General features: G+C 38.5%; 2 protein-coding genes and 1 long non-coding RNA gene across 3 annotated transcripts in view; all 3 read left to right on the top strand.

Moving 5' to 3' along the window:
• The window catches only part of LOC109079766 (scavenger receptor cysteine-rich type 1 protein M130-like), a 43,363-nt gene extending 16,086 nt beyond the window's left edge, over positions 1-27,277 (top strand). The window contains exons 9-18 of the mRNA XM_042754876.1: positions 24,205-24,501; positions 24,621-24,692; positions 24,933-25,016; positions 25,524-25,583; positions 25,753-25,809; positions 25,929-26,006; positions 26,132-26,194; positions 26,333-26,395; positions 26,515-26,577; positions 27,047-27,277. Of these exons, the coding sequence (XP_042610810.1) occupies positions 24,205-24,501; positions 24,621-24,692; positions 24,933-25,016; positions 25,524-25,583; positions 25,753-25,809; positions 25,929-26,006; positions 26,132-26,194; positions 26,333-26,395; positions 26,515-26,577; positions 27,047-27,096 (887 nt within the window). The 3' untranslated portion in view covers positions 27,097-27,277. The remainder of the gene's footprint in view (positions 1-24,204; positions 24,502-24,620; positions 24,693-24,932; positions 25,017-25,523; positions 25,584-25,752; positions 25,810-25,928; positions 26,007-26,131; positions 26,195-26,332; positions 26,396-26,514; positions 26,578-27,046) is intronic.
• Positions 4,542-5,002, top strand: LOC122134460. The gene is made up of 3 exons (XR_006159571.1): positions 4,542-4,620; positions 4,740-4,820; positions 4,910-5,002. It is a non-coding gene; the product is annotated as an uncharacterized LOC122134460 (long non-coding RNA).
• Positions 20,209-22,429, top strand: LOC109053014 (scavenger receptor cysteine-rich type 1 protein M130-like). The gene is made up of 3 exons (XM_042754872.1): positions 20,209-20,352; positions 21,393-21,713; positions 21,926-22,429. Exons 1-3 carry the CDS (start codon positions 20,232-20,234, stop codon positions 22,258-22,260), a joined length of 777 nt encoding a protein of 258 aa, XP_042610806.1. The 5' UTR covers positions 20,209-20,231; the 3' UTR covers positions 22,261-22,429.
• Positions 27,278-27,865: the final 588 nt, after the last annotated feature.

Here is a 27,865-nt window from a genome sequence, read left to right as displayed (position 1 = left end):
AGCTCAGTTCCAATGATGCATCGGAGTGGCGCTTTGCTGTCGAGACAGTCACTGTTAGAGCATGGGGACTGTCAGTGAGAGGGTTGGATTTGCATTAGCAGTCGAGGGAGGCAACAGCGCTGCTCAGCGCGTGGAGGGGCACATCCGCCTGCAGGGGCGAACAGGAAGGGAACGCATGCGTCAAAGTCCGGCTTTTATTTGTTTGTGTATAATCCTGAAGGTATGCTTCCACGGCAGGATATTAATCCAACAAGATAAACAGTGGGCCGCCGCTGCTTAGCGAGAACAGGGGCAGCTGTGTGATGCCATCATAAACAGGCTGTCTTTGTCAGCCCTCTTGTGCGGGCGTCCCTCAATACTCTGAAGGCTGGTTGTGGGTCAGAGTTCTGAGGGAGGTGCGCTTCAAGTGATAGGTCTGCAATCGCCAATGATGCTCGAGGTGGCCTTGGCTGTGAGACAGTCATGTTAGAGGCGTGGGGACTGCAGTGAAGGAGTTGGAATGGTGGGCATACAGTCCAACACTCCCACCCACCGCCCGCGCTCGTCTAGTGGGGGAACAGTCCCTGATGAACAGAGAGTATCGGTAACTGCTGTAAGGGGATGTGATGACGAGAGGCTTTGGCGCGTCCAACTCAGGTAATATTCGGCGAGATTCTGTAATGAGTCGGCGAAGATTAGCCAAGGTGGCGCGCGTATCCGTTAACATCCCCATCATAGAACGTGTTCACTGCTCGGGCAGTATGTTTGGTAGCAACTTAGCGCCAAAATCTGGTTGCCCCCCTGGTCAGCTTTTTCACAGCCTCTGTTGTGGATATCTTTCTCGTTAGAAACCGCCATCAAAGTGGAGTAAATTTGCCGAGATTAGACGCGACTCGACACGCCTTCGAGAGGGGGCGAGACTTTAGGCCGCGCCGAGTTCGTTCCGCGATACGTTCGGCAAGAGAGTTCGTCCCCCGGGTTGCGGCATCGCTGTATAACCACGGTCTCCGCCATGTCAGCAATGATGGCGAAACCCGCGCATTTCGTGACGCGCGCTGATTAAGGGGCTGCTTCCAGGACCCTCGAAACCTCTTTGGTGGAGATCTGTGAAGAAGGGTAGCGGCTCACGGGGGGGTGGGGGGGGGGAGGGGGGGTAGTTTATCCACCACGCGGGTAACCACATTCAACAGCTCACTGAGAAAGGGAGGCGCGTTTCTCCCTGTCCGCTCGGAGTGGAGAGAACCGCATGTGCCGGCCAGAGCGTACTCTGAGTCCGAACGCCGCGGTGGACAAACTAGTTAGTGAAAAGCAAATCTGCTGATTTAACACACTCGAGTGGGGGAGCGAGCGAAGTGGAAAAAACTCCGGCGCATCACTGTCCTCATAAGCCAAGGCCGCACACATCACGCCCCAAAAACCACCGCCTCGTGGGCGGCTCCTCGGCGACCGCAGAATCGTAACGGGCGGGGGTTAACGTCTGGGGCGACCTAGAGAAAATACACTTCCGAGCGCAGAACCTGTAGCCGTCAAGGCTATCACAGATAGAGACATGTAGAGAGGCTGCTAAACGAACCTCTCATGATTGCCTCCCCGTGATAAACCCGTTTATACGCTCTTACCGTTTACGTTGACGCATCGCGTCCGCGAAGAGGAGTTTGAAACACTGCTCAAAGAAAAAAACCGCTGAGTGGAACGCTAGAGATGGTTTCCTTAGGGCACAGATGATTCGCTTTCCTGAAGGAAATGAAATCTGAGCGAAAATAGCGCGCGGCACTCAGGTATACCATGCGTACGCATGCTTTAAGGCGGTGCCAAAAGCGCGATTTTGCCAATAAAATTGGCGGGATGGTATAGGGCTTCAGACATTCGTCACACCGAGAGGTGTTCCCATACGGTGACGTCACCGCAGCATCGATGTGACCTATGAAAGGGAACCGATGTTTCTCGTGCAAAGACGCACAATAATGACGTACGAATGGTCGCATTGCATTACGAATCAAAAACGCCATTTTTGTGAGGGCAACATATTCGATTCCCCCATTCAACAAAACGCAGACGGTAACACACCCAACATGGCCGCACATTCGGGGCTCGGTCGCGCTCGTGAATCATTTCCTGATTTGACTACTTGTGTCTTAAATACTGTGTCAACAGCTGCCAAGAGCAATAGAGCATATGTCTGCAGACTGCAAGAGATTCTCTGTTTTCCTAAAAGAAATGGAAAACTATTTGATTGTAATTTCAGTATCTACTAATAAGAAAGCTATAAGGTCTGTTAGAATTTGCCCTGCCTTTGATCTCCTTGTGTAATTATGTTTAGATGATGGCCCTCTTATCTTTAGTTTTATTTTATTCTTTCTTGTGATTTTTTTTCTATTTTATTTTTGTGGGTGATATTATGTGATGTATGCTTATGCTTTTGTATGTTTTTATTCTCTGCATTAAAAACTTATCTTTAGTTTTAATAAATAAATAAAAGACTGCAAAAGAGGGGCGTAACTTGAAGTGGTCCAAATCACACAGAACCACGCGAGATGTCAAAACGAGATGTTGTTGGCAGATGGTCCGCTTTTGGGGTTTGAAAACCATGCTAAGAGCATTATTCAGGAATGTTGGGAGTATATTTTCTTTTAAAGGTAATGGTTTGGGATGGGTAATAAAGACTAATCAGAGGAATATAGAGTAAAATAATATATGGCTTAACTCCCCTACACCTATCAGTAATATCCCTAGTTGGTTATTTCCAAGAACTTAGATAGACTTAAATATATTGGAATTAAAAAATTAATGGGAAGAGAGTAGGAAAGACAGTTGGCAAGTCAGTACATAAGGAACAAATATTACAGTTATTTAGATATGTATAACAGAACGGATCTAAAGATGAAGAGGACAAGGTAGAATAGGAATATATATACCAACAATGAATATAAGCATTGGGAAAAGATTACCCGATCAGGCATCATTGTACACGGCAGAGATGATGGCGATCTTATTGTAGGACTGCAGTGGGTTGAGGAAGTAAAACCAGACAGAGTGGTGTGTTGTGTTTGACTCTGTAGCAGCTCTTTATAGTATTCAAAATATGAAATCTATAGAGACAGACGGCCTAATGCTAGAAATTCAACAAGTTTATTTAGATTACAGAGACTACGTATAGATATGAGATTCTGCTGTGGTACCTGCCCACACAGGTGTACAAGGGAATGAGGGAGCAGACATATAAGGGCAAAAAAAATCAACTAAGATGAACAATGTCATAAATATACCCTCTTGGAAAAGGAGAAGCTAAAGGCGATAATTAAAAAAGAAATGTTAAGAAAATGGCAGGATAGGTGGGATGTGGATAAAAGTGGAAGGAAATATTACAGCTTGCAAAATCTATTAATGCTCAGGGTGGGAATAGAAGTAACAGAAGAGAGGAGAGTGTTTTTATATCAGGCTAAGGTTTGATCACACAGGGTTAAATAAACACTGTTTTTAAATGGGCTAAAAGTCCATCAGATGAATGTTTGGAATGTAGGTCCAAGGAAGATGTAGAACATGTATTGCTATATTGTAAAGAAATATAGGAGAGTGAGAGATGGAGTTAAAACAAAAGATAAGTCAGACAGGAAGGAAGTGGAACCTTGAAGGTTTATTAGGCCACAACAGGAGATGGGGGTAAAGGATACACAGAAAAGCAGTTATACAATATCTAAAAAATATAGGGATATACAATAGCGATATAGAATATATATATATATATATATATATATAAATATATATATATATATATATATATAATATATTATATAGATATATATATATATATAGTTTTTTTTTTTGTTTTTTTGTTTTTTTTGTTTTTTTTTTTTATATAAAGTAGTACCAATGGATATAGCTCATGTTACATACTCTGATACAGTAGTGTGGGGCGTATGCACCTTTAAAAGTCATGGTTGCAATCTGCCAAAAAAATGAAAAGAAGAAGAAGAAGAAGAAGAAGAAGATGGTCGCTTGTGTGGAGAGACAACGGTGAGAATATTTTCTTCCCGAAATAACCGTTTAAATTGGAGTGTGTAAGTCATTTTCATACAGTGGTATTGTTTATGGAGTTAAATAATCTGTTAAAACTAAGGTGTAAGTAAGCAATATATAAGCAAATGGTGTAAAGACGCTATCCCCCGGTCCACAGACAAGACTAGTCCCAAACTAAAATACATGTCTGGGCTGTTTTAACTGAAAGGAGCTTGAACGGACTCATCTTAAAATGTTTTTTTGTCTCAAGATGCAGATCAGTATTGTTTTAATCCAAGGCACGTTTATAAAAGTTACTTAAATGTAATTGAACTATGGCCTAACCTTGGCTTAATCCGAACCCTCTCTGTGACCTATATATGTGCGTACATATTTGTGACTCTTTTGCTGCAAAAACACATTTTATAATGCATAACTAACAGGGGAGCTCCCATTAAGACATCTCAAAGTGGATTTACATAAACCAATATCCCCCGCCGTGGGGATCTATGCAGATTGCTACGGCATATAAATCACAGAGGAGGATCTGACTCTTGTCTGGATTTTATGGGGACAGATGAGACACACGTGTGTTTATCTGCTGCAGAGAGACTGATGAAGCAATGCTGCCGTCACAGGCTTTGAGTGAGTACAATACAGAAATGAATAAAACATTTTAAATCTTAAGTTTATTTTTATTGTTGTAATTTTAAACAACTATTACAGCACTTTTCTTATTCTTGATTCCTGTGCATTTGTTGCAGATCTTTTATGGTGGAGCAGGACCTGCAAGGAAAGGTGACGTTTGTGGAAAAAAGGGAAAACCTGAAACAAAAGGATATAAAGTAAGATAATTTTGTTACTTCTAATACAGAGATCAGATGACATTGTGCTGTTAAAATGACTTTTGTATTGTGTTTGTGTGTTTTTGTAGGATCTGAAATGTCTGGAGACTGGTGTGTGTGCAGTGAGGATGGAGAAGTTCACAGCAGCATCCTGGAAATGGTCCCAGCGACCAGATGAGACGCTCCATCTCTCCACCTCTTACTGCCTCATCAGGACCGGATGCTGCTGTGGTCTCTTCATTCTCAGTGACCCCAGAGCCAGCGAGAACATCTAGAGAAAGACTAAAAGACACTGAGGATGTGATTTTGGTAAAGTTTGTTCTGCTGGTTTCTGTTTATAAAATGAAGGCTTACTTTCAGAAGCTTCAAAAGCATCATCACAAAATGTCATGAAGCTTTTATCTGAAGTGATTTACAGTGCTCTTATTATAGGGGCCTACAATCCCCTGATCAACCTGGAGAATAGAGCCTCGCTCGAGGACACACTGGTGGTTTTGAACCAGCAACCTTCTGCTCACCAGTTCAGTGGTTTATCCCACTACAAAAGTAATAAAGCTACAACAACAAAAATGCATGTTACTGTAAACATGAAATTAAATTTGGCAATAAATGGAAAGCTGACAACATGAATTGTAAAATGTTTAACTTTGTTTTGTTTTGCAGGTAGTCATGTTCATGGAGAGCAGGCACACGAATGCTTGGAGCAGACACAGCAGCAGCCAGATTGTCCTGCACGTGTCCCCTGCTCTTGCTTCAAGGTTGTGTGGTTCAGAGAGCCGTCGTCATAGTCTTCCTCATCCTCTTGCTCAACGATGTCCCCATTGAGAAGAGTGAGATTGTAAAGCACAGCGCAGTTGCAGAATTGGCACAGCAGTGTTGAGATGGCAGTAGGTTATGGGTTCACCATCTGTAAATACATGACTGTTAGAACAATAAGTTTGAATGAAGCTTCGTTTCATCTGTTGTTGACTTGTATATTTATGTATTTATTGTGATGCTTACTTTTATTCATTCCTTTACTCATTTATTCATGTTTCTTATTGTTGTCAGTTAATAAAATATTAATATTTTATTAATTAATGTATTAATTGCTTGACTGGAAATGTATGTATTCACATCGACTGCATTTGTTCGACTAGTGTATATTCATGTATAGCTATGTCACAACAAAAATTTAATTTAGCTTGTTTTACTAAAATGTCATTTTAAGACAAAAAAAGTAATATAATTATTGTTTGGCATTTATCGTTATTATTGCATGTAAGTGTTGGGGTGAGCAAACGCTAAAGTGCAATTCATTCTGGGTAATCCTTAATTTATAAGTAGTAATACTTAGTTTTTAGAGTATAAAATCAACAGTCTTCTCCAAAGGCGAGATCTTCTAGCAGCTGATCGATGTTTCCTTTGTGCAGATATTACAAATATTGCAAATGCTGAGGGAAACTGTACTAGATTGTTGAGTTTGTGATGCTATGAGGTGTTAGTGCACATGTCCCTCTTTTTTATTATTATTGCTGAACTTATAATTACATAAAAGATCAGGGTAAGATGGTTGTATCTAACAATGAACAATCATAATAAATAATTTCATGTGTTCATGAGATAATATACACAGTGACAAGGTTAAATATCTTTGAATAATTTATCATGATGCTTTTTTTTAGAAGCCTGATGAAAGAAATGAGCGTTAAATTCAACAAGAAAAAGAAGAAAACAAATGAGATTCAAGCTACTTTTGCTTGTGGATGAAACATTTTGCACATAAAATAATTAACAAAATATTCCAGAGATGACGATTTTGGGTCTTCGTAATAAAAAAGTAAAAATGCTTTAAGGCTAAAACTTGATCAGATTAGTGGAGTTAAAAATATAAGAACTTAAATCAAGCCAAAATGTATTGGCTATTACAACCACAAAATAAAAGGGCAGCTGTTTCTTCAACAAGACCACAAAATGGGCAAGTTTCATCAGTTTTAAGATACTTACAAACAGATGAATTAAACCTGTCACTCATATCTTTTAAGTTGTTGTGATTGTTTTAGCGTCGTAGGTCACATGATAACGTCAACATATCGGAATGAATCACATTCATACTTCACGCATTCAGGCTGAGAATGTACTCTTTTAGCGCTCGTTAAGTTAGTACTAATTGAAATTAAGTGCCTACTTAGAGAGTATGCGGTTTCGAACGCAGCCCGACAACATCTCGTTTTGACATCTCGCGAGGTTCTGTGTGATTTGGTCAACTTCAAGTTACGCCCCTCTCTTGCAGTCTGCAGACAGACCCTTCTCTGGTTCTCACGCTCCCTTCATGGTTGTAGCAAATTAGCTCAAAAGGCAAAGAATAATTATAAATTATTATTTTTTTTTTTTATTTTTTTTTTGTTGTTTGGGGGTTTGGGTAATAATTTTATAATTGTACAATACTACTCAGAGGATATAGCCAAAATCTGCGAGATTAGGGAGTGTTGACTCAGTTATGAGCAAAACAACATTAGTGTGATCCACACGAGACTTTATTAACTACACTAGACACTTAAACTAATATAACACATACACGCACAGTTTAGCAATTGAAAGGGAGCTGCAGAGTACAGGAATGCAAGAAGTTATAGTATTGTTTGAGATTCAGCAGATCAACAGCCTTGAGCAAACCATCAGTTTCTCAGTTGTAACACATCCTTCTTTAAAAGGGGTGGTGATAATTAATGGATCAAACAATGAGACTAAGTTTGATTCTTGCATGTCTTGGTCATTTGAATAAAAGTGTCCTGATGCAGTTTGTTGAGGCTCCATGGTAAGCTCCACAAGTGCATGTCTAGCTCCGGTGTTTCGCCAATGCGATCAGCTTAAGCTGTACACAACGTCTCCTTCCCTTTTGGTAGGCTCCACAAGTGAATGTCTAGCTCCGGTGTTTCGCCAATTTCGTTGCATGGTAAGCTCCACAAGTGAATGTCTAGCTCCATATAATAAATAAATGCATAAATACATTGGGAAAATAAATAAATGAATAAATACATAGATAAATTAAATATAAAAATAAATGAGAGAATAAGTAAATAAAAGGTAAAAAGAATAACAATAAATGTACAAATAAATACATAATATAATACATAAAGGAAAAAAAGTCATAAATATACATTCCAGGGTAAATTTTATTACACAAGAGCTATAGTGTTTTTATTAAGTAATCTAATTTTTTTTCCCCTGTTATTTTAATTATTTATTTATTTATTTATCTATATATTTGTTTATTTATATTTAATTTCTGAAGGTTTGGTCCTCCATAGAACTCTTGTCTGCTCCTCTTTTCAATAAGAAGTGTGTTTTGCTTCCCCCTGCTGGATGAATTATGAACTGCAGTATGAAACACCCATCTACAGCTACAAATGTCTTTGCTTTGATATAATGCCAAATTATTATATTTGGAATAGAAACCAATGTTTATTTACAGATTGTCTGAATAGGCCTCTGTTTGGATATTTGCTATATTTATAGCAAGTATATATTTTTTTCTGTGTGAAGTAAAGTTTTAGTAAGTGTCTGAAGTGAGCAGTCAGTCATCAGTGCTTGTGTCTCTGCCTGGTTTCAGGTTCAGGTTTTGATGCTGAATATAAGCTGCAGTGTTTCTGTATCAATCTGCTTTAGTTTAGTGTGACTTTATCTCCACACTGACTTACGACTGACACGAGTCTGTCCTCAGTGAAGTGTCTCTTCACGCTGGAGGAGGAGTCCCGCTCATCAGCGCTCACACTTTACTGATGATATATATGGAGAAAATAAAAATGCTGCTTTCTGATTTGTCACTGATGTGTTTTGATGATTCCTCTGTTGTGTTTAATAAGGTAACAGTGAGTGTCATTGGCAGCTGTGAGTCTCTCTCTCTCTTTAGGGGGCTGACAGGAGCCAGTTTCTTCAGTGTGTTTGAGGGAGCAGAGGAGAAACTTTGGTGCTGAATGAATTAGTTTTCTGAGGGGCAAATAAAGGAATGGAAAGCTGTCTGACACTTATTTTTTTGTCTTCAGTGGTTACACTTATCACTGCTAGTAAGTACACTCAGGGAACAGATGAAATCAATATTTTTTTAAAACATTTTCTATATTGTATTGATTTACATGTTATTCTTATAACTTCTATATGGTTAATATTTTATTGTTGTATGCTTATTGTATTATGTATCCCTCATGGACAGACAGTGTGAGTGTGAGGCTGGTGAATGGTGTAGTATAACTGTGGTGTTCTGGTGGAGTTTATTTTTTTGGTTAGGTTGGGTGGGGAGTGTTTTGTGTTAATTGGTTGGGACTGATGCTGCAGTGGTGTGTAGAGAGCTGAGCTGTGGAGAGGCTTTACAAGCAAGCAATATATGTCTTACTTTGGACCTGGATCTCAGGAAAAAATCTGGATGGATGGAGTGCAATGGAGTGTAAAGGATCGAGTCTACACTGAAGGACTGTAGATCAAAAGGATGGGATCAAAAAAATATAGCTTCTGTGCTAGTCATAATTATGATGCTGGAGTCAGATGTTCAGGTAAGTGATTTCATGCAGCTCATTGTTTAATCACTTATCAACCTTTCTTCTCTTAACATATGCAATATATACGGTGCCTGTGAGAGGACATGGTCGGTTCACTTAGTTTTGTCGTGGCCTCGAGATGTTATGTTGAGGGAACAACATGTTTTTCTCGTGGCCACGAGTTTAATGCGTAAACAAACCTGCGTGACCATAGCAACCCGGGATTATCAGAGTATTCATTCATATTTTATTTTGAATTACGAAATTATTATATTATTTATTATAGAACATATTTCATTATTGAATTATTATAATAACCATATGCCTTGGCTACGGGACTTTATTGCGTGTGATAGTCAGCATTCAAATGAAGTTTATCATTAATTTAATAATAAATAGAATGAATAATTGTTATAATGAATGAATAAATAGATTCATTTGTAAATGAAAACACAACACGCTCATTATCATCACATCACTTCAAAACTTTATTGGCATAATTGTCAGATAAATGATAAATGAGCCTGTTGTGTTTTCATTTACAAATTAAACTAGTTATAGCCCCGTCAGGCACCACCATAGAGCCGTCACTGGCACGTAATAACATCCGGTAGCCAAGGCATATAATAATTTAATAATAAAATATTTTCTATAATAATATAATATTTTCTTAATTCAAAATAAAATATTATAATGTTGCTATGGTCACGCAGGTTTGTTTACGCATTAATCTCGAGGCCACGACAAAACAGTGAACCGACCATGTCCTCTCACAGGCACCGTAAATATACAATAATTTAATACAATTTGTTTCTGAACTAGTTATAAACAATGAACTTACGAGATATTGTGAAATTGTAATGCTGAAATGACCCAGTTTTTTAATTACAATATTCAATCGAAGGATAGACTTAATCACTCACAGTCGTTTGTTTGTAACATTCACATTAAGACAGCTTCACTCAGCATGACTCTAATTAAATTGGTTTTATGTATTATGCAAATATGTAGAAACCATAAACTATGGACTATTTACAAGACTTGCTGATGGACCTCACCTGTGCTCTGGGAGGTTAGAGGTGCTTTATGGGAACACATGGTTTACACAGTGTGTGCCGCTGCCTTTGACCAGCAGGATGCAGAGGTTGTGTGTAGAGAGCTGGACTGTGGGGCTCCTGTACAGGTGCTGGGAGCAGCTGCTTTTGGTAAAGGAGACACTCAGATGTGGACACAAGAGATTCAGTGTGGAGGAAATGAATTACTCATACGATTGTGTCCAACTTCAAATGACATAAAGTGCTCTCAAAACAACAATGTGGGACTGATATGTTCTGGTAAAATGTCACTGTTTATTCTGTCAGTTAATAAATCGAATACAACATTTTGATCGCTAAATATACTAAAATCGAATTGTTCAGCATTTCTAACGAGCATGTTATGCAATATGAATGGTAATACAACAACAGCAATAAAAATAAACAATCAGTTCTTCCCTCTAAACTATCCTGTTATGTCTTGTTTAAATAAGTTTTAATTTCCTATCCAGGTTACACTGATCTCAGGCTGGTAAACGGTCCTGACATCTGTTCTGGTCGAGTCCCCTTTTGAACGTCAGTACTTCAGTAAATGGGGCACAGTGTGTGATGCATGCTGGGATATGAGAGCTGCCAGTGTCCTCTGTAGACAGCTGAATTGTGGGATTGTGCTGTGTCTGTTGTGGGATCAGACTGGTTTGGAGTGGGAAGTGATGAAGTCTGGGCTGATGTGTTTGACTGTGACGGGAATGAAACTAAACTCTCAGAATGTTCCATATCTTCATGGAGTCGAGCTGAATGTTCTCATAGTCGAGATGTTGGAGTCATCTGCTCTAGTGAGTCCATATTACTGTGAGATTTACTAATATTATGCTTCTGAGAGACTCTGTACAATATACAATATTTGTTTCCAATACATCTACATTTCAGACTTTTGATAAATGTTTGTGTGATTTAGTTTTTGAAATTATGTAAAATGTAATAACGATATAAAGCATGTTTATAATGCAAAATTTCCTCTGTCTTTAACACATTTGCAGTATTTTATTAAAATGTCAGATCTTTCACTCAGATTCCTCTCTGGCTCTTCATGATGGTCTGGTGCGGTTGTCTGGAGAGAGACAGTGTGAGGGGGAGGTGGAAGTTTTCATCCATCAGGTCTGGAGGAGAGTTCTGCTGGACTCCTGGAGTCTCACTGAATCCTCTGTGGTCTGCAGACAGCTGGGCTGTGGCTCTGTGCTGAACTTCTATGGTCCTCTTCATCCAGTCCTGAAACACAGTCATGAGTGTGTGACGGGCTTCCAGTGCTCTGGGAGTGAAGCTCATCTGGGAAACTGCAGCTCTCCACAAACTCTCAACTGCAGCTCCACACAACAGCTGTCAATCACCTGCCTTGGTGAGAAGAACAACATCTGAGCAGATTCTTCAGTTGTTCGTGATCAATAATGTGTTTTTTTTTTTTTCTGAATATCAGGTCGCGGGTCCATCAGGCTGGTGGGTTCTGGGGGAGACTGTGCAGGGAGGCTGGAGGTTTTTCACAGCGGCTCATGGGGGACAGTGTGTGATGACTCCTGGGATATTAAAGATGCTCATGTGGTGTGCAGACAGCTGCAGTGTGGAGTGGCCCTCAGTAACCAGCAGGTACCAGCCTGGTTTGGTCCTGGTTCTGGACCTATATGGCTGGAGTGTGAGGGGAATGAGACGTCCCTGTGGAGCTGCTCTTCTCCAGGCTGGGGAAAACATGACTGCATACACAAGGAGGATGTAGGAGTCGTGTGCTCAGGTAAGCAGTACACCAGAGGAAATGTTCTCCATAAATGCCCCCCCTCCCCAAAAAAGTCTAATGCATGTTGCAAATGCTGACAACATATTATGTCAGTAACATAGTATTACAGTAACTAATATTTAGATGCTATTAGTACAAATCAGCCCTGAATTAACCAGTTATTTTGGTGATATTTTAAATTAAGGACTACCTGAATTGCAGTTGTTTTAATGCACAACCCCCTTCCATCTAGAGTTTAAAGAGATCAGGTTAACTGAGGGCTGTGAAGGGAATGTGGAGGTTTTCTACAATGGATCCTGGGGTAATGTATGCTGGAACCAAATGGACAGAGACACAGCGAGTCTGATATGTCAAGAGCTGAACTGTGGAAGATCTGGCAGTGAACCCAGTTATTCAGAGGGACTGAAGTCTCGTAACTGGCTTGATAAATTGAAATGTCGGCGACATGATTCAACTTTATGGCAGTGTCCATCTTCAGCCTGGGGACAGGATGACTGTGATAATGAAGTGGCCAAAATCACCTGCTCAGGTAAGATGATATTTAACTGATTTAAGGTGGTTTGAAATTGTCATGTTTTTTTTTCATTTAAATATTATTTTTTTTTTTGTTTTTTATTTTTTTTTTTTTATTGGTTGGTGAATTTTTTTTTTGTTTTTTTTTATGTGGGTGGGTTTGGTTAGTGAGTTAAGAGTTTTCTGACATGTTCTAGCTCACCATCTCCATACAAGAGACAGTGTTCAAGTAAGTTTATTATGATTTTATTATTATTAAAACAACTTTGTTGTTAATGTTGTGCTGAAGCTAGTCAGTGGTTGATTTGTGTGTTTTAGATCATTTTCCTCTCAGACTGCGTGGAGGGGAGGGCCGGTGCTCTGGGAGGCTGGAGGTGTATCATAACGCTGTGTGGGGCTCAGTCTGTGATGATCAGTGGGACATCAGCGATGCTCAGGTGGTCTGCAGGCAGCTGGGTTGTGGAGCAGCACTGAGGGCTGATGGGAATTCAACATTTGTGCTGGTGAAGGTGTTGTGTGGATGAACAAAGTCGAGTGCAGAGGGAATGAGATTCACCTGTGGGACTGTCCTCTCTCCCTGAATAACCACACTGACTGCTGTGTGAAAGAGCACGCTGGACTCACACCTGTGTCACAGCTAAAACAAACACTGAGGAATAATATTAATTTTTAGATCATTTTTTGTATTTCAACGTTTTTGAATGTGTTTGTGTCTGTTTTTGCATCTCTGTCAGTGTCCACTAGCCACAACATCAAGCTTCTCCTCCACAGTTTCTCCTCGCAGTAGCGCTCAACATCAGTCGCTCCTCCACAAACTCTCCACCAGCGTCTTCCCCCATGTTCTGGGAGTTGTGCTCTTACTCCTCTCTAGTGCCACTGCTTAAAGCATAACAGAGTGGATGAGAGGTAGGCAGAGATCCAGAGACTGTCAATGTGTTTTTATTCATGTGTGAGAGTCATTCATGTTGTGTGTGAACTGACAGCATGGTTTGTCTGTCTACACTTCACAGCTCTCTCTAAGAGAGACACAGGATGATGCTCTGAGGCCGTTTTATGAGGAAGATTTCGCACAGACACAAGCACTTTTCACAATCAGAGGGGGGTGAGACCATAAGCCTCAATCTCATTTAATACCATTAAGAAGAAGTGTCAGACAGTTTGATGTTCATCTATTATTAGTCCTGTTTAAACCTTACCTGCTTCAAACCACAGAATTCCTGACAGAAAACCACAGAGCAGAGCTGCGTGGGTTTCATGTGTGTGTGTGGTGCTGTGTGAGAGAGAGAGAGAGAGAGAGAGAGGGAGAGGGAGAGAGGGTGTGTGTGTGTGTGTGTGTGTGTGTGTGTGTGTGTGTGTGTGTGTTAGTCAGCGTCTCTTCCTGTGTGTATATTTAGATTGTCACAAGCAGGTGTTCATATAATTGTAAGTGTAGGTGCAGGTGTGTGTGTGTGTGTGTGTGTGTGTGTATTTCTGGAAGGCAGTGAGGAATAGGTTCATGTGAGGATACAGTGCATGTGTATTTGCTAATAGGCCCAATAAAAAGGGATTTCTCTCTATAATACTTTTTAAATGTGAATAATTAATTTTTGTGTTTGTCTTGTCTTCTTTACGATCCAAAGGAAATGAGGATTCAGTCTGTTTGTAATGATGAACACGTTTCTGACTGTTCTGCTCTTCTTTAACAGGGAGTCTTATCTCTGAAGAACTGCATTCTGGATATGAAGATGCTGATGAGCTTCTCTCAGGTTAGAGAGCTGCAGCACATGTTCATTCCACATTCTACTCAAAAAAAAAAACTTTATAACGAATAATTGTAACTAGTAAGTCCATATTGTATTTGATTAATGACTCAAAACTATTCAAATTCTGCTGTTGTTTGTAGAATTAACAGTCTGCTGTCCTTTTTTAGCAAAAGAGTTTAATACTGCATATTATGATGATGTCACTAATGGCAGTGGCCTAAAAGGTCAGTGACCTTTTTAATTGATCACATGACTCTGCCAAATGTTTAATAAATTCTCAGTCTCATGATCTGCAACAATAACATATTTTGACTTTTGTATCCAAACATATTGTGTGTTGATGCAGAAGAGATGGTGAAGGAAATCACACCGGGATACTATGATGGCGATGTCAGCACGTGTGAGTGATGGACTGAAACCAATCGTTGAGACAGGTAGTCACTCTGTTATCCCTACAACAGCATTTAGAATCAAAATATTACAGTATATTTAATGATAGATATTTCAAATTGTTCTGAATGTAATGAATGTGTTGCAACTTAAAATCTATGTCTGTGATTAATGTGTGAATCTGTAGGTAAGACACACCTGAAGAATTATGATGAATGTCATGACGATCGGGACACAACTCTGATATCAAACAAGGTGTTTTAAAAAAAAAACGATTTTATCAACTTTTTAAAATAATAGTACTCCTAAATCAAGATCAATTACCATATTGACCATTTACAAGTTAGCATAAGTTTTTTTAAGTCTTATATATTTAATTTTGACTCAAATTTGCATTTGTAATGGACACACCAGAGAATTATGATGATGTCATCATTAATAGACCGAGCTCCTCGCGTGGGGTAAACAGGGTGAGATGCGCTGGAATTACATTTTGTATCACCCCTTTGCATATTTAGATGAGGTATTAGAGACAGGTTGGGGTTCAAGTCACTTAAAGTAAAAGGGATGCCTGAAATGAGATGACATGTTTTTTATCAGAGGGAGTTCAGGAGGAGTATGATGATGTGATGAGTGTCAGTGAAGATGTGAGAAACCTGTTGGTAGTTGTTACTGTAACCCTTTTGTTCTCATTTTATTAACATCTTTATTTATCAGACTTTGTTCCATGTTTTGTGTGTGTTTTTGCTCCCCATGTGCCTTCGCCTTGCCCTTAAATTTGGTCCTTCCTGTTCCTGTCCATATGTTCATTTAGTCCAGGTGTTCCCCATTTCGTTCTTATTGTTGCCCAGTGGTGGTGTCCCATTTGTTTCTGGTATAGTTTTAAGTGTGTTCTTGCCTCTCATTTGCTGTCTGCTGTTAAATAAGTCATCCCGTTGTTATGTTACTACTACTGCGCTCCCTGTGTTGTGTTCCTCTCCTTTGGTTTGTTTAATTAAAATCAAGTTTGTGTAAGTCTGCTCCCCTCGTTTTCCTCCTCTGACGGACCATGACAATATTGTAATTTTTTGTACATTTTCCCAGCGTTTTTTATACTTTTAAAATATTCATCCAATTACAACATTTGACCTGATTTTTTGTATATTTTTAATAACAGATTATGATGATGTGGAGGAGGAGTCAAACAAAGAAGATATGTCCCAATGATCACCCACTGCCTCAGTTCAACAAATTTGAACAACAAGGTTTGAGTGATATTGTTATTGATATGTCACATCTTGGGGTTTTTCACGTTTCCACCACCAGTGTTCTTTTTTTGTATTACTTCTAATGCCTTCTATGCCTTTTTGAGATTGGTGTTTTGTATTTTGGCCTTGCTAATAGCAATAAAAAACTTTTCAGACAATTTTTTTTTGTGTGTGTGTGCATTTCAATAAGACATTACACAAACCCTGAAGTCAAATGTCTGATCTTACCTTTTAATGCACAATGCTGCTGGTGACAATCAATTGCTCCTAAATATAAGCCATAAATGACCATCAGTGATTTCACAGCCCTCGGCATCATCACAGCAAGTACTGCAGTTTGTGAGTGGAGAATGCTGAAAAAATTTCATTTACTTTGGATGCATTAATAAAGTTACTTTAATAGGAAGCAAAAAAAAACTATTTGTCTCCCATAGTTTGTTTGTGATCAGTGTGTGATATTAATCGATAAATATGAATATTACTCCTATGCATCATTTTCACATGCTGTAGAAGTGTTGAGTTATATGTATAATCAAACACATGTAACATGTTTAAAAGTCATATTTCTTCTCTAATAACTCACCATATGAATCACATTAAAATAACTTCAATATATTATGACTTAATAGATGCTTACAGCAGAACATTAGAACCCCAACAGCTCAATCTTTTACTTACCGATTTTTTTACATTATTACACGGCTCTGGTTGAATACTTGATTCTGATTGGTCAGTCGTGACATTCCCAGGTACCAGTTATCCCTTGATAACACCTGTAAAAGCTAATAACAACACAGGCTCATCCGGGTACAACATTCCGCGCTGTACTCTTGCTTGAACTAGTATTGTTCTTGGTGACAAAAAGTAGGAGCGTTAGCGCGTTTGTTTAGCTAATAAATATTAAAACTCGATCAAAATGGTGTACCATATTGTTTAATTCACACTGTTCTTTTGTACAACCCACTCCTGCCAGTTTTCGCTACGGATTCGTTTTGTACGCTGTAATGGAGATGTGATCTCGATGTTAATATCTTATTCACCGAAGCATGAAGCGCGATTTCCATTTAACGAAAGAAGAAAGAGGAATTAAGACAATGTCGTAAATGTCGATTTAGGAAGATGGTCAAATCTTTAATATAAGTCAACTGTTTTTTTTTTACGTTAGAAATATGGAACAATTTTGCAGAGAGAGAGAGAGATGAAAGTTTGTGTTTTGTGAATTACCTGCATCTGTACCTACCTCTTTTCTACAAAAATAAAGCTGCGAGTTTAGTTAAAACAGCGATTTTACCTCCTCGTTGTTGAGTAATATATGTAGCGATCCACAGAACTGTAAAAAAAAAAAAAGAGCGATCCAGTATCATAGCTATTTTTATTAATAAAAGTCGCGGGGCAGCGGGCCAATACACAAGTTTCTCTGCTCTGATTTGTGTTTGTGTGGTGCGCGCAGCGCAGTCAAGTGGCCCATTAATTAGGTTTTTATATAGCACTGCCGTTCAAAACAATTAGAGATTTTTAATGATTTTTACTGGAGTCTCATTATGCTCTCAAGGCTATATTTATTTGATTAAAAAATACAGAAAAAAAACACATTATACTGGTGAAATATAAATAGTGGTTTCCTATTTTAATATAGTTTAAAATGTATTTATTTTATTCTCTGTCGCAGCGCTGAATTTTTCAGCATCAATATGCTACATGATGTGTCGCATGATCCTTCAAAAATCATTCTAAATATGCTTGATATTTATTTACAGTGTTGACAACCTATTGTGATGCTCTGATAATAAGTGTTTTTTTTTGTTGTTTTTTGTTTTTTTGGAACCTGTGATACTTTCTTTTTTTTGATTATTTGATGAATAAAAGCATAAAAGAATAACTTTTATGCAAATAGTAGTAATCTTTTCTAACAATATACGGTATGTCTTTTACTATCATACTGTCTCATGAAGTTTACACTAACCTAGCATTGCTGGATAAAAGTATTAATTTCTTAAACAGAAGAAGAATAAGAAAGAAGCACGTTTACTGACCCCAACGTTTGATAATAGTGTATGTTGTAACACAAAATTTCTATTTTGAATAAACGCTGTGTACTTTTAACTTTTTATTTATCAATGATTCCTGAAAAAAAAGTACCACAGATCCTAAAGCTGAATATGAAGCAGCAAAAATTTTTCTAACATTGATTATAAATCAGCACATTAGATTGAATTCTGAAGGAAGACTGGAGAGTAACAAATGCTTGAAAATTTAGCTTTGTTTCAGCGGAATAAATTATGATTTTTAAAAGTCGATTAAAACTATAAAACTGTTATTTTAAATTGCACATAATAATTTCACAAAAGATATTTTTCTGCTATTTTTGGGGGAATCAATAATGCAGCCCATGAGGAAAGCATAACGTCTTAAAAAAAACAAAAACAATGTGACTGCATCAGACTTTTGCACGGGAGTGTGTCTTGTTTGCTGTGTTGTGTGTGTGTGGGTGTCGCTCATTTTTTGTTTACGCCACCCCACACGTGGCTATTGTGTGATGAACTGGTGCGAGACCATAGGATATAATTTCCATTGTCTTTATTTCTTACTATTTTTAGGTTTTTCTCAAAACAAAATGCCCTACTAATATACTTCCCCCCCCACCATTTTTCACAGAACCGCTGAAGCCAGGATCCAAGACTAAAACTGGTAAGTACTGAGCTGTTTTTCAACTGAAAGCGAAACTTGCACTGATGAGTTTAAAAAATATCAGTGCCTGTTGTTGTGTCTCAAGATGCACGACCAGTAAGAATATAATAAATACAAAATTACTTAAATTTCCCTAAAAGGTCCCCTTAAATGTCCACCCTGCTCCGTGTGGTGTTTTCACAGTGATGTTGTGGTCCACTTGGATGTGTTAAAGGCAGAGCAACGAATGCTGTAGTATGGGTCCACCCTACTGGTACTTACTTGCTGTGGTGCACGATCACTTTTAATGTTTTTTTATTTTAATTTTTTTTTAATTGAACTCTGGGCCGAATCCTGGCTTAGTCTAAGCCCTGTCTGTGAAACCGGCCCTAAATTTATTAAGTATATGCACTAACTGTGAACTTGACCAAGCATTGCTAAAATAGACTTCTGAATAACAGTAGCCCTTAAAACAGATATTTAAAAAAAGAACATTTGATTTTATAACTAATATTCTTCTACAACATGAAATCAAAGCGAGAAGCATGAAGGCACGTAGCAATTGTTATTGGAGTGTTAGTATTTCTATATCTGAGAAAAGTGTGGGCTTTGATCTTGTTAATAAACTGGAATGGTTTCCGGTCACGTGAAGTCCGTTTCCTGTATGTTTGGACTTTTGTCACCCCTCTATTATTGTGTGTTTTCTCCACATTAAGTGTCTCTAATCAGAGGGAGGGAGGAGTCCCTGTTCATCAAATGGCTGCGTGCTTTATAAATATGATTTGAAAATCATAAAATACTTATCTCCACACTGACTTATGACTGACACGAGTCTGTCCTCAGTGAAGTGTCTCTTCACGCTGGAGGAGGAGTCCCGCTCACACTTTACTGATATATATGGAGAAAATAAAAATGCTGCTTTCTGATTTGTCACTGATTGTGTTTGATGATTTCCTCTGTTGTGTCTAATAAGGTAACAGTGAGTGTCATTGGCAGCTGTGAGTCTCTCTCTCTCTTTAGGGGGCTGACAGGAGCCAGTTTCTTCAGTGTGTTTGAGGGAGCAGAGGAGAAACTTTGGTGCTGAATTAATTAGTTTTCTGAGGGGCAAACAAAGGGATGGAAAGCTGTCTGACACTTATTTTTTTGTCTTCAGTGGTTACACTTATCACTGCTAGTAAGTACACTCAGGGACAGATGAAATTCAATATATATTTTTAAACATTTTATATTGTATTGATTTACATGTTATTCTTATAACTTCTATATGGTTAATATTTTATTGTTGTATGCATATTGTATGATGTATCCCTCATGGACAGACAGTGTGAGTGTGAGGCTGGTGAATGGTGACAGTCGCTGTGCTGGTCGAGTGGAGGTTCTTCATGAGGGTCAGTGGGGAACAGTGTGTGATAGTTCCTGGGATGAGACTGATGCTGCAGTGGTGTGTAGAGAGCTGAGCTGTGAGAGGAGAAGCTTTAGGAGTATATTGACTTTGGACCTGGATCAGGAAAAATCTGGATGGATGGAGTGCAGTGTAAAGGACCAGAGTCTACACTGAAGGACTGTGGATCAAAAGGATGGGGTAAACATTATAGCTACTGTGCTGATCATAGTAGAGATGCTGGAGTCAGATGTTCAGGTAAGTGATTTTATGCAGCTCATTGTTTAATCACTTATCAACCTTTTCTTCTCTTACATATGCAATATATACGGTGCCCGTGAGAGGACATGGTCGGTTCACTTAGTTTTGGTCGTGGCCTCGAGATGTTATGTTGAGGGAACAACATGTTTTTCTCGTGGCCATGCCCATGAGTTTAATGCGTAAACAAACCTGCGTGACCATAGCAACCCGGGATTATCAGAGTATTCATTCATTTTTTATTTTGAATTACGAAATTATTATATTATTTATTATAGAACATATTTCATTATTAAATTATTATAATAACCATATGCCTTGGCTACGGGACTTTATTGCGTGTGATAGTCAGCATTCAAATGAAGTTTATCATGAATTAATAATAAATAGAATGAATAATTGTTATAATGAATGAATAAATAGATTCATTTGTAAATGAAAACACAACACGCTCATTTATCATCACATCACGTCAAAACTTTATTGGCATAATTGTCAGATAAATGATAAATGAGCCTGTTGTGTTTTTTTTTTAACAAATTAAAGTAGTTATAGCCCCGTCAAGCACCACCATAGAGCCGTCACTGGCACGTAATAACGTCCGGTAGCCAAGGCATATGGTTAATATAATAATTTGATAATAAAATATTTTCTATAATTGTATAATATTTTCTTAATTCAAAATAAAATATTATAATGAATACATCTCTGATAATCCCGGGTTGCTATGGTCACAGGTTTGTTTACGCATTAAACTCGAGGCCACGAGAAAACTAAGTGAACCGACCATGTCCTCTCACAGGCACCGTAAATATACAATAATTTTATACAATTTGTTTCTGAACTAGTTATAAACAATGAACTTACGAGTAATGGTGAAATTGTAATGCTGAAATGACCCAGTTTTTTAATTACAATATTCAATCGAAGGATAGACTTAATCACTCACAGTCGTTGTTTGTTTGTAACATTCACAGTAAGACAGCTTCACTCAGCATGTCTCTAATTAAATTGGTTTTATCTTTTATGCAAATATGTAGAAACCATAAACTATGGACGATTTACAAGACTTGCTGATGGACCTCACCTGTGCTCTGGGAGGTTAGAGGTGCTTTATGGGAACACATGGTACACAGTGTGTGCCGCTGCCTTTGACCAGCAGGATGCAGAGGTTGTGTGTAGAGAGCTGGACTGTGGGGCTCCTGTACAGGTGCTGGGAGCAGCTGCTTTTGGTAAAGGAGGCACTCAGATGTGGACACAAGAGATTCAGTGCAGAGGAAATGAATTACTCATTCGATTATGTCCAACTTCAAATGACACAAAGTGCTCTCAAGACAACAATGTGGGACTGATATGTTCTGGTAAAATGTCACTGTTTATCCTGTCAGTTAATAAATCAAATCCAACATTTTAATCGCTAAATATACTAAAATCCAATTGTTCAACATTTCTAATGAGCATGTTATGCATTATGAATGGTAATACAACAACAGCAATAAAAATAAACAATCAGTTCTTCCCTCTAAACTATCCTGTTATGTCTTGTTTAAATACGTTTTAATTTCCTATCCAGGTTACACTGATCTCAGGCTGGTAAACGGTCCTGACATCTGTTCTGGTCGAGTTGAACGTCAGTACTTCAGTAAATGGGGCACAGTGTGTGATGCATGCTGGGATATGAGAGCTGCCAGTGTCCTCTGTAGACAGCTGAATTGTGGGATTGCTGTGTCTGTTGTGGGATCAGACTGGTTTGGAGAGGGAACTGATGAAATCTGGACTGATGTGTTTGATTGTGACGGGAACGAAAGAAAACTCTCAGAATGTTCCATCTCTTCATGGAGTCGAGCTGAATGTTCTCATAGTCGAGATGTTGGAGTCATCTGCTCTGGTGAGTCCATATTACTGTGAGATTTACTAATATTATGCTTCTGAGAGACTCAACCATGTACAATATACAATATTTGTTTCCAATACATGTACATTTCAGTCTTTTGATTAATGCTTGTGTGATTTAGTTTTTGAAATTAATTATGTAAAATGTAATAATGATATAAAGCATGTTTATAATGCAAAATTTCCTCAGTGGTCTTTAACACATTTGCAGTATTTTAGTAAAATGTCAGATCTTTCACTCAGATTCCTCTCTGGCTCTTCATGACGGTCTGGTGCGGTTGTCTGGAGAGAGACAGTGTGAGGGGAAGGTGGAAGTTTTCATCCATCAGGTCTGGAGGAGAGTTCTGCTGGACTCCTGGAGTCTCACTGAATCCTCTGTGGTCTGCAGACAGCTGGGCTGTGGCTCTGTGCTTAACTTCTACGGCTCCTCTTCATCCAGTCCTGAACACAGTCATGAGTGTTTGATGGGCTTCCAGTGCTCTGGGAGTGAAGCTCATCTGGGGAACTGCAGCTCTCCACAAACTCTCAACTGCAGCTCCACACAACAGCTGTCAATCACCTGCATCGGTGAGAGGAACAACATCTGGGCAGATTCTTCAGTTGTTCATGATCAATAATGTGTTTTTCTGTCTCTGAATATCAGGTCGGGGGTCCATCAGGCTGGTGGGTTCTGGGGGGAGACTGTGCAGGGAGGCTGGGAGGTTTTTCACAGAGGCTCATGGGGGACAGTGTGTGATGACTCCTGGGATATTAAAGATGCTCATGTGGTGTGCAGACAGCTGCAGTGTGGAGTGGCCCTCAGTAACCAGCAGGTACCAGCCTGGTTTGGTCCTGGATCTGGAGACATATGGCTGGATGAGGTTGAGTGTGAGGGGAATGAGACGTCCCTGTTGAGCTGCTCTTCTCCAGGCTGGGGAAAACATGACTGTCAACACAAGGAGGATGTAGGAGTCGTGTGCTCAGGTAAACATGCTGCTGTGTTTTTTAAGTTATACTTATAATACAAAGGTTTTAGAAATAACCTTTTAACACATTCAGATATTCATAATGCCCAGATTTTTCAATTTTGTATTTTAAAATTATATTTTCTTTTCATTTTAATCTAGAGTTTAAAGAGATCAGGTTAACTAAAACTGAGTGAAGGGAATCTGGAGGTTTTCTACAATTGATCCTGGGGTAATGTGTGCTGGAACCAGATGGACGGAGACACAGCGAGTCTGATCTGTCAAGAGCTGAACTGTGGAAGATCTGGGGTTTTGTCTGATTCTACAGCAAGAGTGATATGATTTTTTAACTGGCTGGATAAAGTGAAGTGTCGACCACATGATTCATATCTGTGGCAGTGTCCATCTTCTCTCTGGGGAAAGAATGACTGTAATAATGATGAAGTGGCCAAAATCAACTGCTCAAGTGAGATGATATTTAAATGATGTAAAATGGTCTGAGTAGTCATGTTTCTTTAAACACGTTTATATGTCATGAGTAAACTAATGTTTAAGAAAAGCTAATCTTATCAGATGGAAAGCGTATAAAATGATTTGTGAGGCTTAAATGATATGTTTTCACACTGATTTGTTTCACCGTTATCCTAATGTTCAGTCCTCTTCATGTTTAAATCTCAGAGGACGAGAATCAGGAGTCTCCTCGGAGTCATCTGACATGTTTTATTTCACCATCTCCTCACCAGAAACAGTGTTCAGGTAAGTTTTTGACAAATATATATATATATTATATATATATATATATATATATATATATATATATATATATATATATATATATATATATATATATAATTTTAGTTAACTTAATCATTATTTTCCAAATATATTACTGAAATCTTCCATTTCAAAGAAGAACAAGAAGTCTAATCATAGATTTAAAACCATCTTGGTTCAGTGTGTGTTTTGTTGTCAATGTTGTGCTGAAGCTGGTCAGTGGTTGATGTGTGTGTTTTAGATCATGTTCCTCTCAGACTGCGTGGAGAGGAGGGCCGGTGCTCTGGGAGGCTGGAGGTGTATCATAATGCTGTGTGGGGCTCAGTCTGTGATGATCAGTGGGATATCAGCGATGCTCAGGTGGTCTGCAGGCAGCTGGGTTGTGGAGCAGCACTGAGGGCTGATGGGAATTCAACCTTTGGTGCTGGTGAAGGTGTTGTGTGGATGAACAAAGTCGAGTGCAGAGGGAATGAGATTCACCTGTGGGACTGTCCTCACTCCCTGAATAACCACACTGACTGCTTGTGCAAAGAAACTTGTTACACTCACCTGTGAAGGTCACAGCAAAACTTTTTGATAATTTTAGTGCTAATAATTTTTGAGTGTTTAATCAGTCATTTGCATGATTTTGAATGTGTTTGTGTCTGTTTTTCACAGATTTATCAGATGTGTCAGTGTCCACTACTCCTGCCACAAACATCATCAGCTTCTCCTCCAGTTTCTCCTCCAGTGTGCTCAACATCAGTCGCTCCTCCACAAACTCCTCCAGCAGCGTCTCCCCCAGTGCTTGTGATTGTTCTGGGAGTTGTGCTCTTACTGCTCTTAGTGCCACTGCTTATACTGATTCAGCAGAACAGAGTGATGAGGAGAGGTAGGAGAGATCCAGAGACTGTCATATTGTGTCTTATTCAGTGTGTGATCAGTCGTGTGTTGTGAACTGACAGCAGGTTTGTCTGTCTACACTCACAGCTCTCTCTAAGAGGAGACACAGGATGATGTCTGAGGCCGTTTATGAGGAGATTCAGCATAGACACAATCACTTCACTCAGAGGGGTGAGACATGAGCCATCAATCTCATTTAATACCATTAATAAGAGTCTGTCAGACAGTTGATGTTCATCTATTATTAGTCCTGTTAAAACCCTCCTGCTTCAAACCACAGAATTCCTGACAGAAAACCACAGAGCTGCAGGTGCATCTTCATGTGTATGTGTGTGTGTGTGTGTGTGTGTTAGTCAGCGTCTCTTCCTGTGTATATTTTTAGAGGGTCATAAGCAGGTGTTCATATAATTTTAAGTGTAGGTGCAGGTGTGTGTGTGTGTGTGTGTGTGTGTGTGTGTGTATTTCTGGAAGGCAGTGAGGAATAGGTTCATGTGAGGATACAGTACGTGTGTGTTTGCTAATAGGCCCAATAAAAAGAGCTTTCTCTCTATAATACTTTTTAAATGTGAATATTTAATTTTTGTGTTGTCTTGTCTTCTTTACGATCCAAAGGAAAAGAGGATTCAGTCGGTTTGTAATGATGAACATGTTTCTGACTGTTCTGCTCTTCTTTAACAGGGAGTCTCATCTCTGAAGAACTGCATTCTGGGTATGAAGATGCTGATGAGCTTCTCTCAGGTTAGAGAGCTGAAGCACATATTCATTACATTCATTCTACTCAAAAAAAACAACAACTTTATAACGAATAATTGTAACTAGTAAGTCCATATTGTATTTGATTAATGACTCAAAACTATTCAAATACTGCTGTTTATTTGTATATTAACAGTCTGCTGTCCTTTTTTAGCAAAAGAGTTCAATACTGCATATTATGATGATGTCACTAATGGCAGTGGCCTAAAAGGTCAGTGACCTTTTTAATTGATCACATGACTCACTACCAAATGATAAATAAATGTCTCATGATCTGCAACAATAACATATTTTGACTTTTGTATCCAAACATATTGTGTGTTGATGCAGAAGAGATGGTGAAGGAAATCACACCAGGATACTATGATGATGTCATCACTGATGGACTGAAACCAAATCGTGAGACAGGTGTCACTCTGTTATCCTACAACAGCATTTAAATCAAAATATTACAGTATATATAAGATAGATATTTCAAATTTGTTCTGAATGTAATGAATGTGTGTGTCTGTGATTAATGTGTGAATCTGTAGAAGACACACCTGAGAGTTATGATGATGTCATGACGAGCGGACACAACTCTGATATCAAAAAAGGTGTTTTACGATTTTATCAACTTTTTAAAATAATATTACTCTAAAATCAAGATCATTACAGTGTGACAATTACAATTACATTTATTTATTTATTTTTTTGCTTATATATTTAATTTTGACTCAAATTTGTATTTGTAGTGGACGCACCAGAGAATTATGATGATGTCATCATTAATAGACCGAGCTCTCGTGGGGTAACAGGTGAGATGCGCTGAACTACATTTTTATCACTCTTTGCATATTTAGATGAATATTAGACATTTGTTCAAGTCACTTAAAGTAAAAGGGATGCTTGAAATGAGATGACATGTTTTTATCAGAGGGAGTTCAGGAGGAGTATGATGATGTGATGAGTGTCAGTGAAGATGTGAGAAACCTGTTGGGTAAGTTACTGTAACCCTTTTGTTCTCATTTTATTAACATCTTTATTTATCAGACTTTGTTCCATGTTTTGTGTGTGTTTTGCTCCCCATGTGCCTTCCTTGCCCTTATTTGGTCCTTCCTGTTCCTGTCCATATGTTCATTTAGTCCAGGTGTTCCCCATTTAGTTCTTATTGTTCCCAGGTGTGTCCCATTTGTTTCTGTATAGTTAAAGTGTGTTCTGCCTCTCATTTGCTGTCTGCTGTTAAATGTCATCCCGTGTTGTTACTCCTGCGCTCCCTGTGTTGTGTTCCTCTCCTTTGGTTTGTTTAATTAAAGTCAAGTTTGTGTAAGTCATCTCCTCGTTTCCTCGTCCCTCTGACGGACCATGACAATATTGTAATATTTTTTACATTTTTCCAGCTTTTTATACTTTTAAAATATTCATCCAATTACAACATTTGACATGATTTTTTATATTTTTAATAACAGATTATGATGATGTGGAGGAGGAGTCAAACAAAGAAGATTTGTCCCAATGATCACCCACTGCCTCAGTTCAACAAATTTGAAACAAAGTTTGAGTGATATTGTTATTGATATGTCAAATCTTGGGGTTTTACGTTTCACCAAGTGTTCCTTTTTTGTATTAAAACTTCTATGCCTTTTTGAGATTTGTTTTGTATTTTGGCCTTGCTAATAGCAATAAAAAACTTTTCAGACCAAATTTTTTTTTGTGTGCATTTGAATAAGACATTACACAAACCCTGAAGTCAAATGTCTGATCTTACCTTTTAATGCACAACTGCTGCGGTGACAATCAAATGCATCCTAAATATAAGCCATAAATGACCATCAGTGATTTCACAGCCCTCAGCATCATCACAGCAAGTGATGATGAAATGCATCCTAAATATAAGCCATAAATGACCATCAGTGATTTCACAGCCCTCAGCATCTTATCTTGATTTTTGAAAAAAAAAAACTATTTGTCTCACATAGTTGTTTGTGATCAGGTGTGTTATTAATCGATAAATATGAATATTACTCCTATGCATCATTTCACATGCTGTAGAAGTGTTGAGTTATATGTATAAATCAACAAACTGTTACACGTTTAAAAGTCATATGTCTTCTCTTTAAACCATAAGAATCAATTTAAAATAACTTCAATGTATTATGACTTAATAATGCTTAACAGCAGAACATTAGAACCCCAGCAGATCATGTTTTACTTAACATTTTTACATTATTTCACAGCTCTGTGGAATACTTGATTCTGATTGGTCAGTCGTGACATTCCGAGGTATG

The sequence above is a fragment of the Cyprinus carpio genome, unplaced genomic scaffold (genome assembly GCF_018340385.1).
Source record: "Cyprinus carpio isolate SPL01 unplaced genomic scaffold, ASM1834038v1 S000006607, whole genome shotgun sequence".
In the NCBI taxonomy this organism is placed as follows: domain Eukaryota; kingdom Metazoa; phylum Chordata; class Actinopteri; order Cypriniformes; family Cyprinidae; genus Cyprinus; species Cyprinus carpio.
Note: the sequence above shows the minus strand (reverse complement) of the source record. Positions and strands in the feature narration are given on the sequence as shown.

Coding starts and splice junctions, on each gene's coding strand:
- LOC109053014 (XM_042754872.1), top strand. CDS start 20,232: ATGGATGGAGTGCAGTGTAAAGGACCAGAGTCTACACTGAAGGACTGT. Junction 20,353..21,392: donor TGCTGGAGTCAGATGTTCAG/GTAAGTGATTTT, acceptor GCAAATATGTAG/AAACCATAAACTATGGACGA. Junction 21,714..21,925: donor TGTGGGACTGATATGTTCTG/GTAAAATGTCAC, acceptor TTTCCTATCCAG/GTTACACTGATCTCAGGCTG.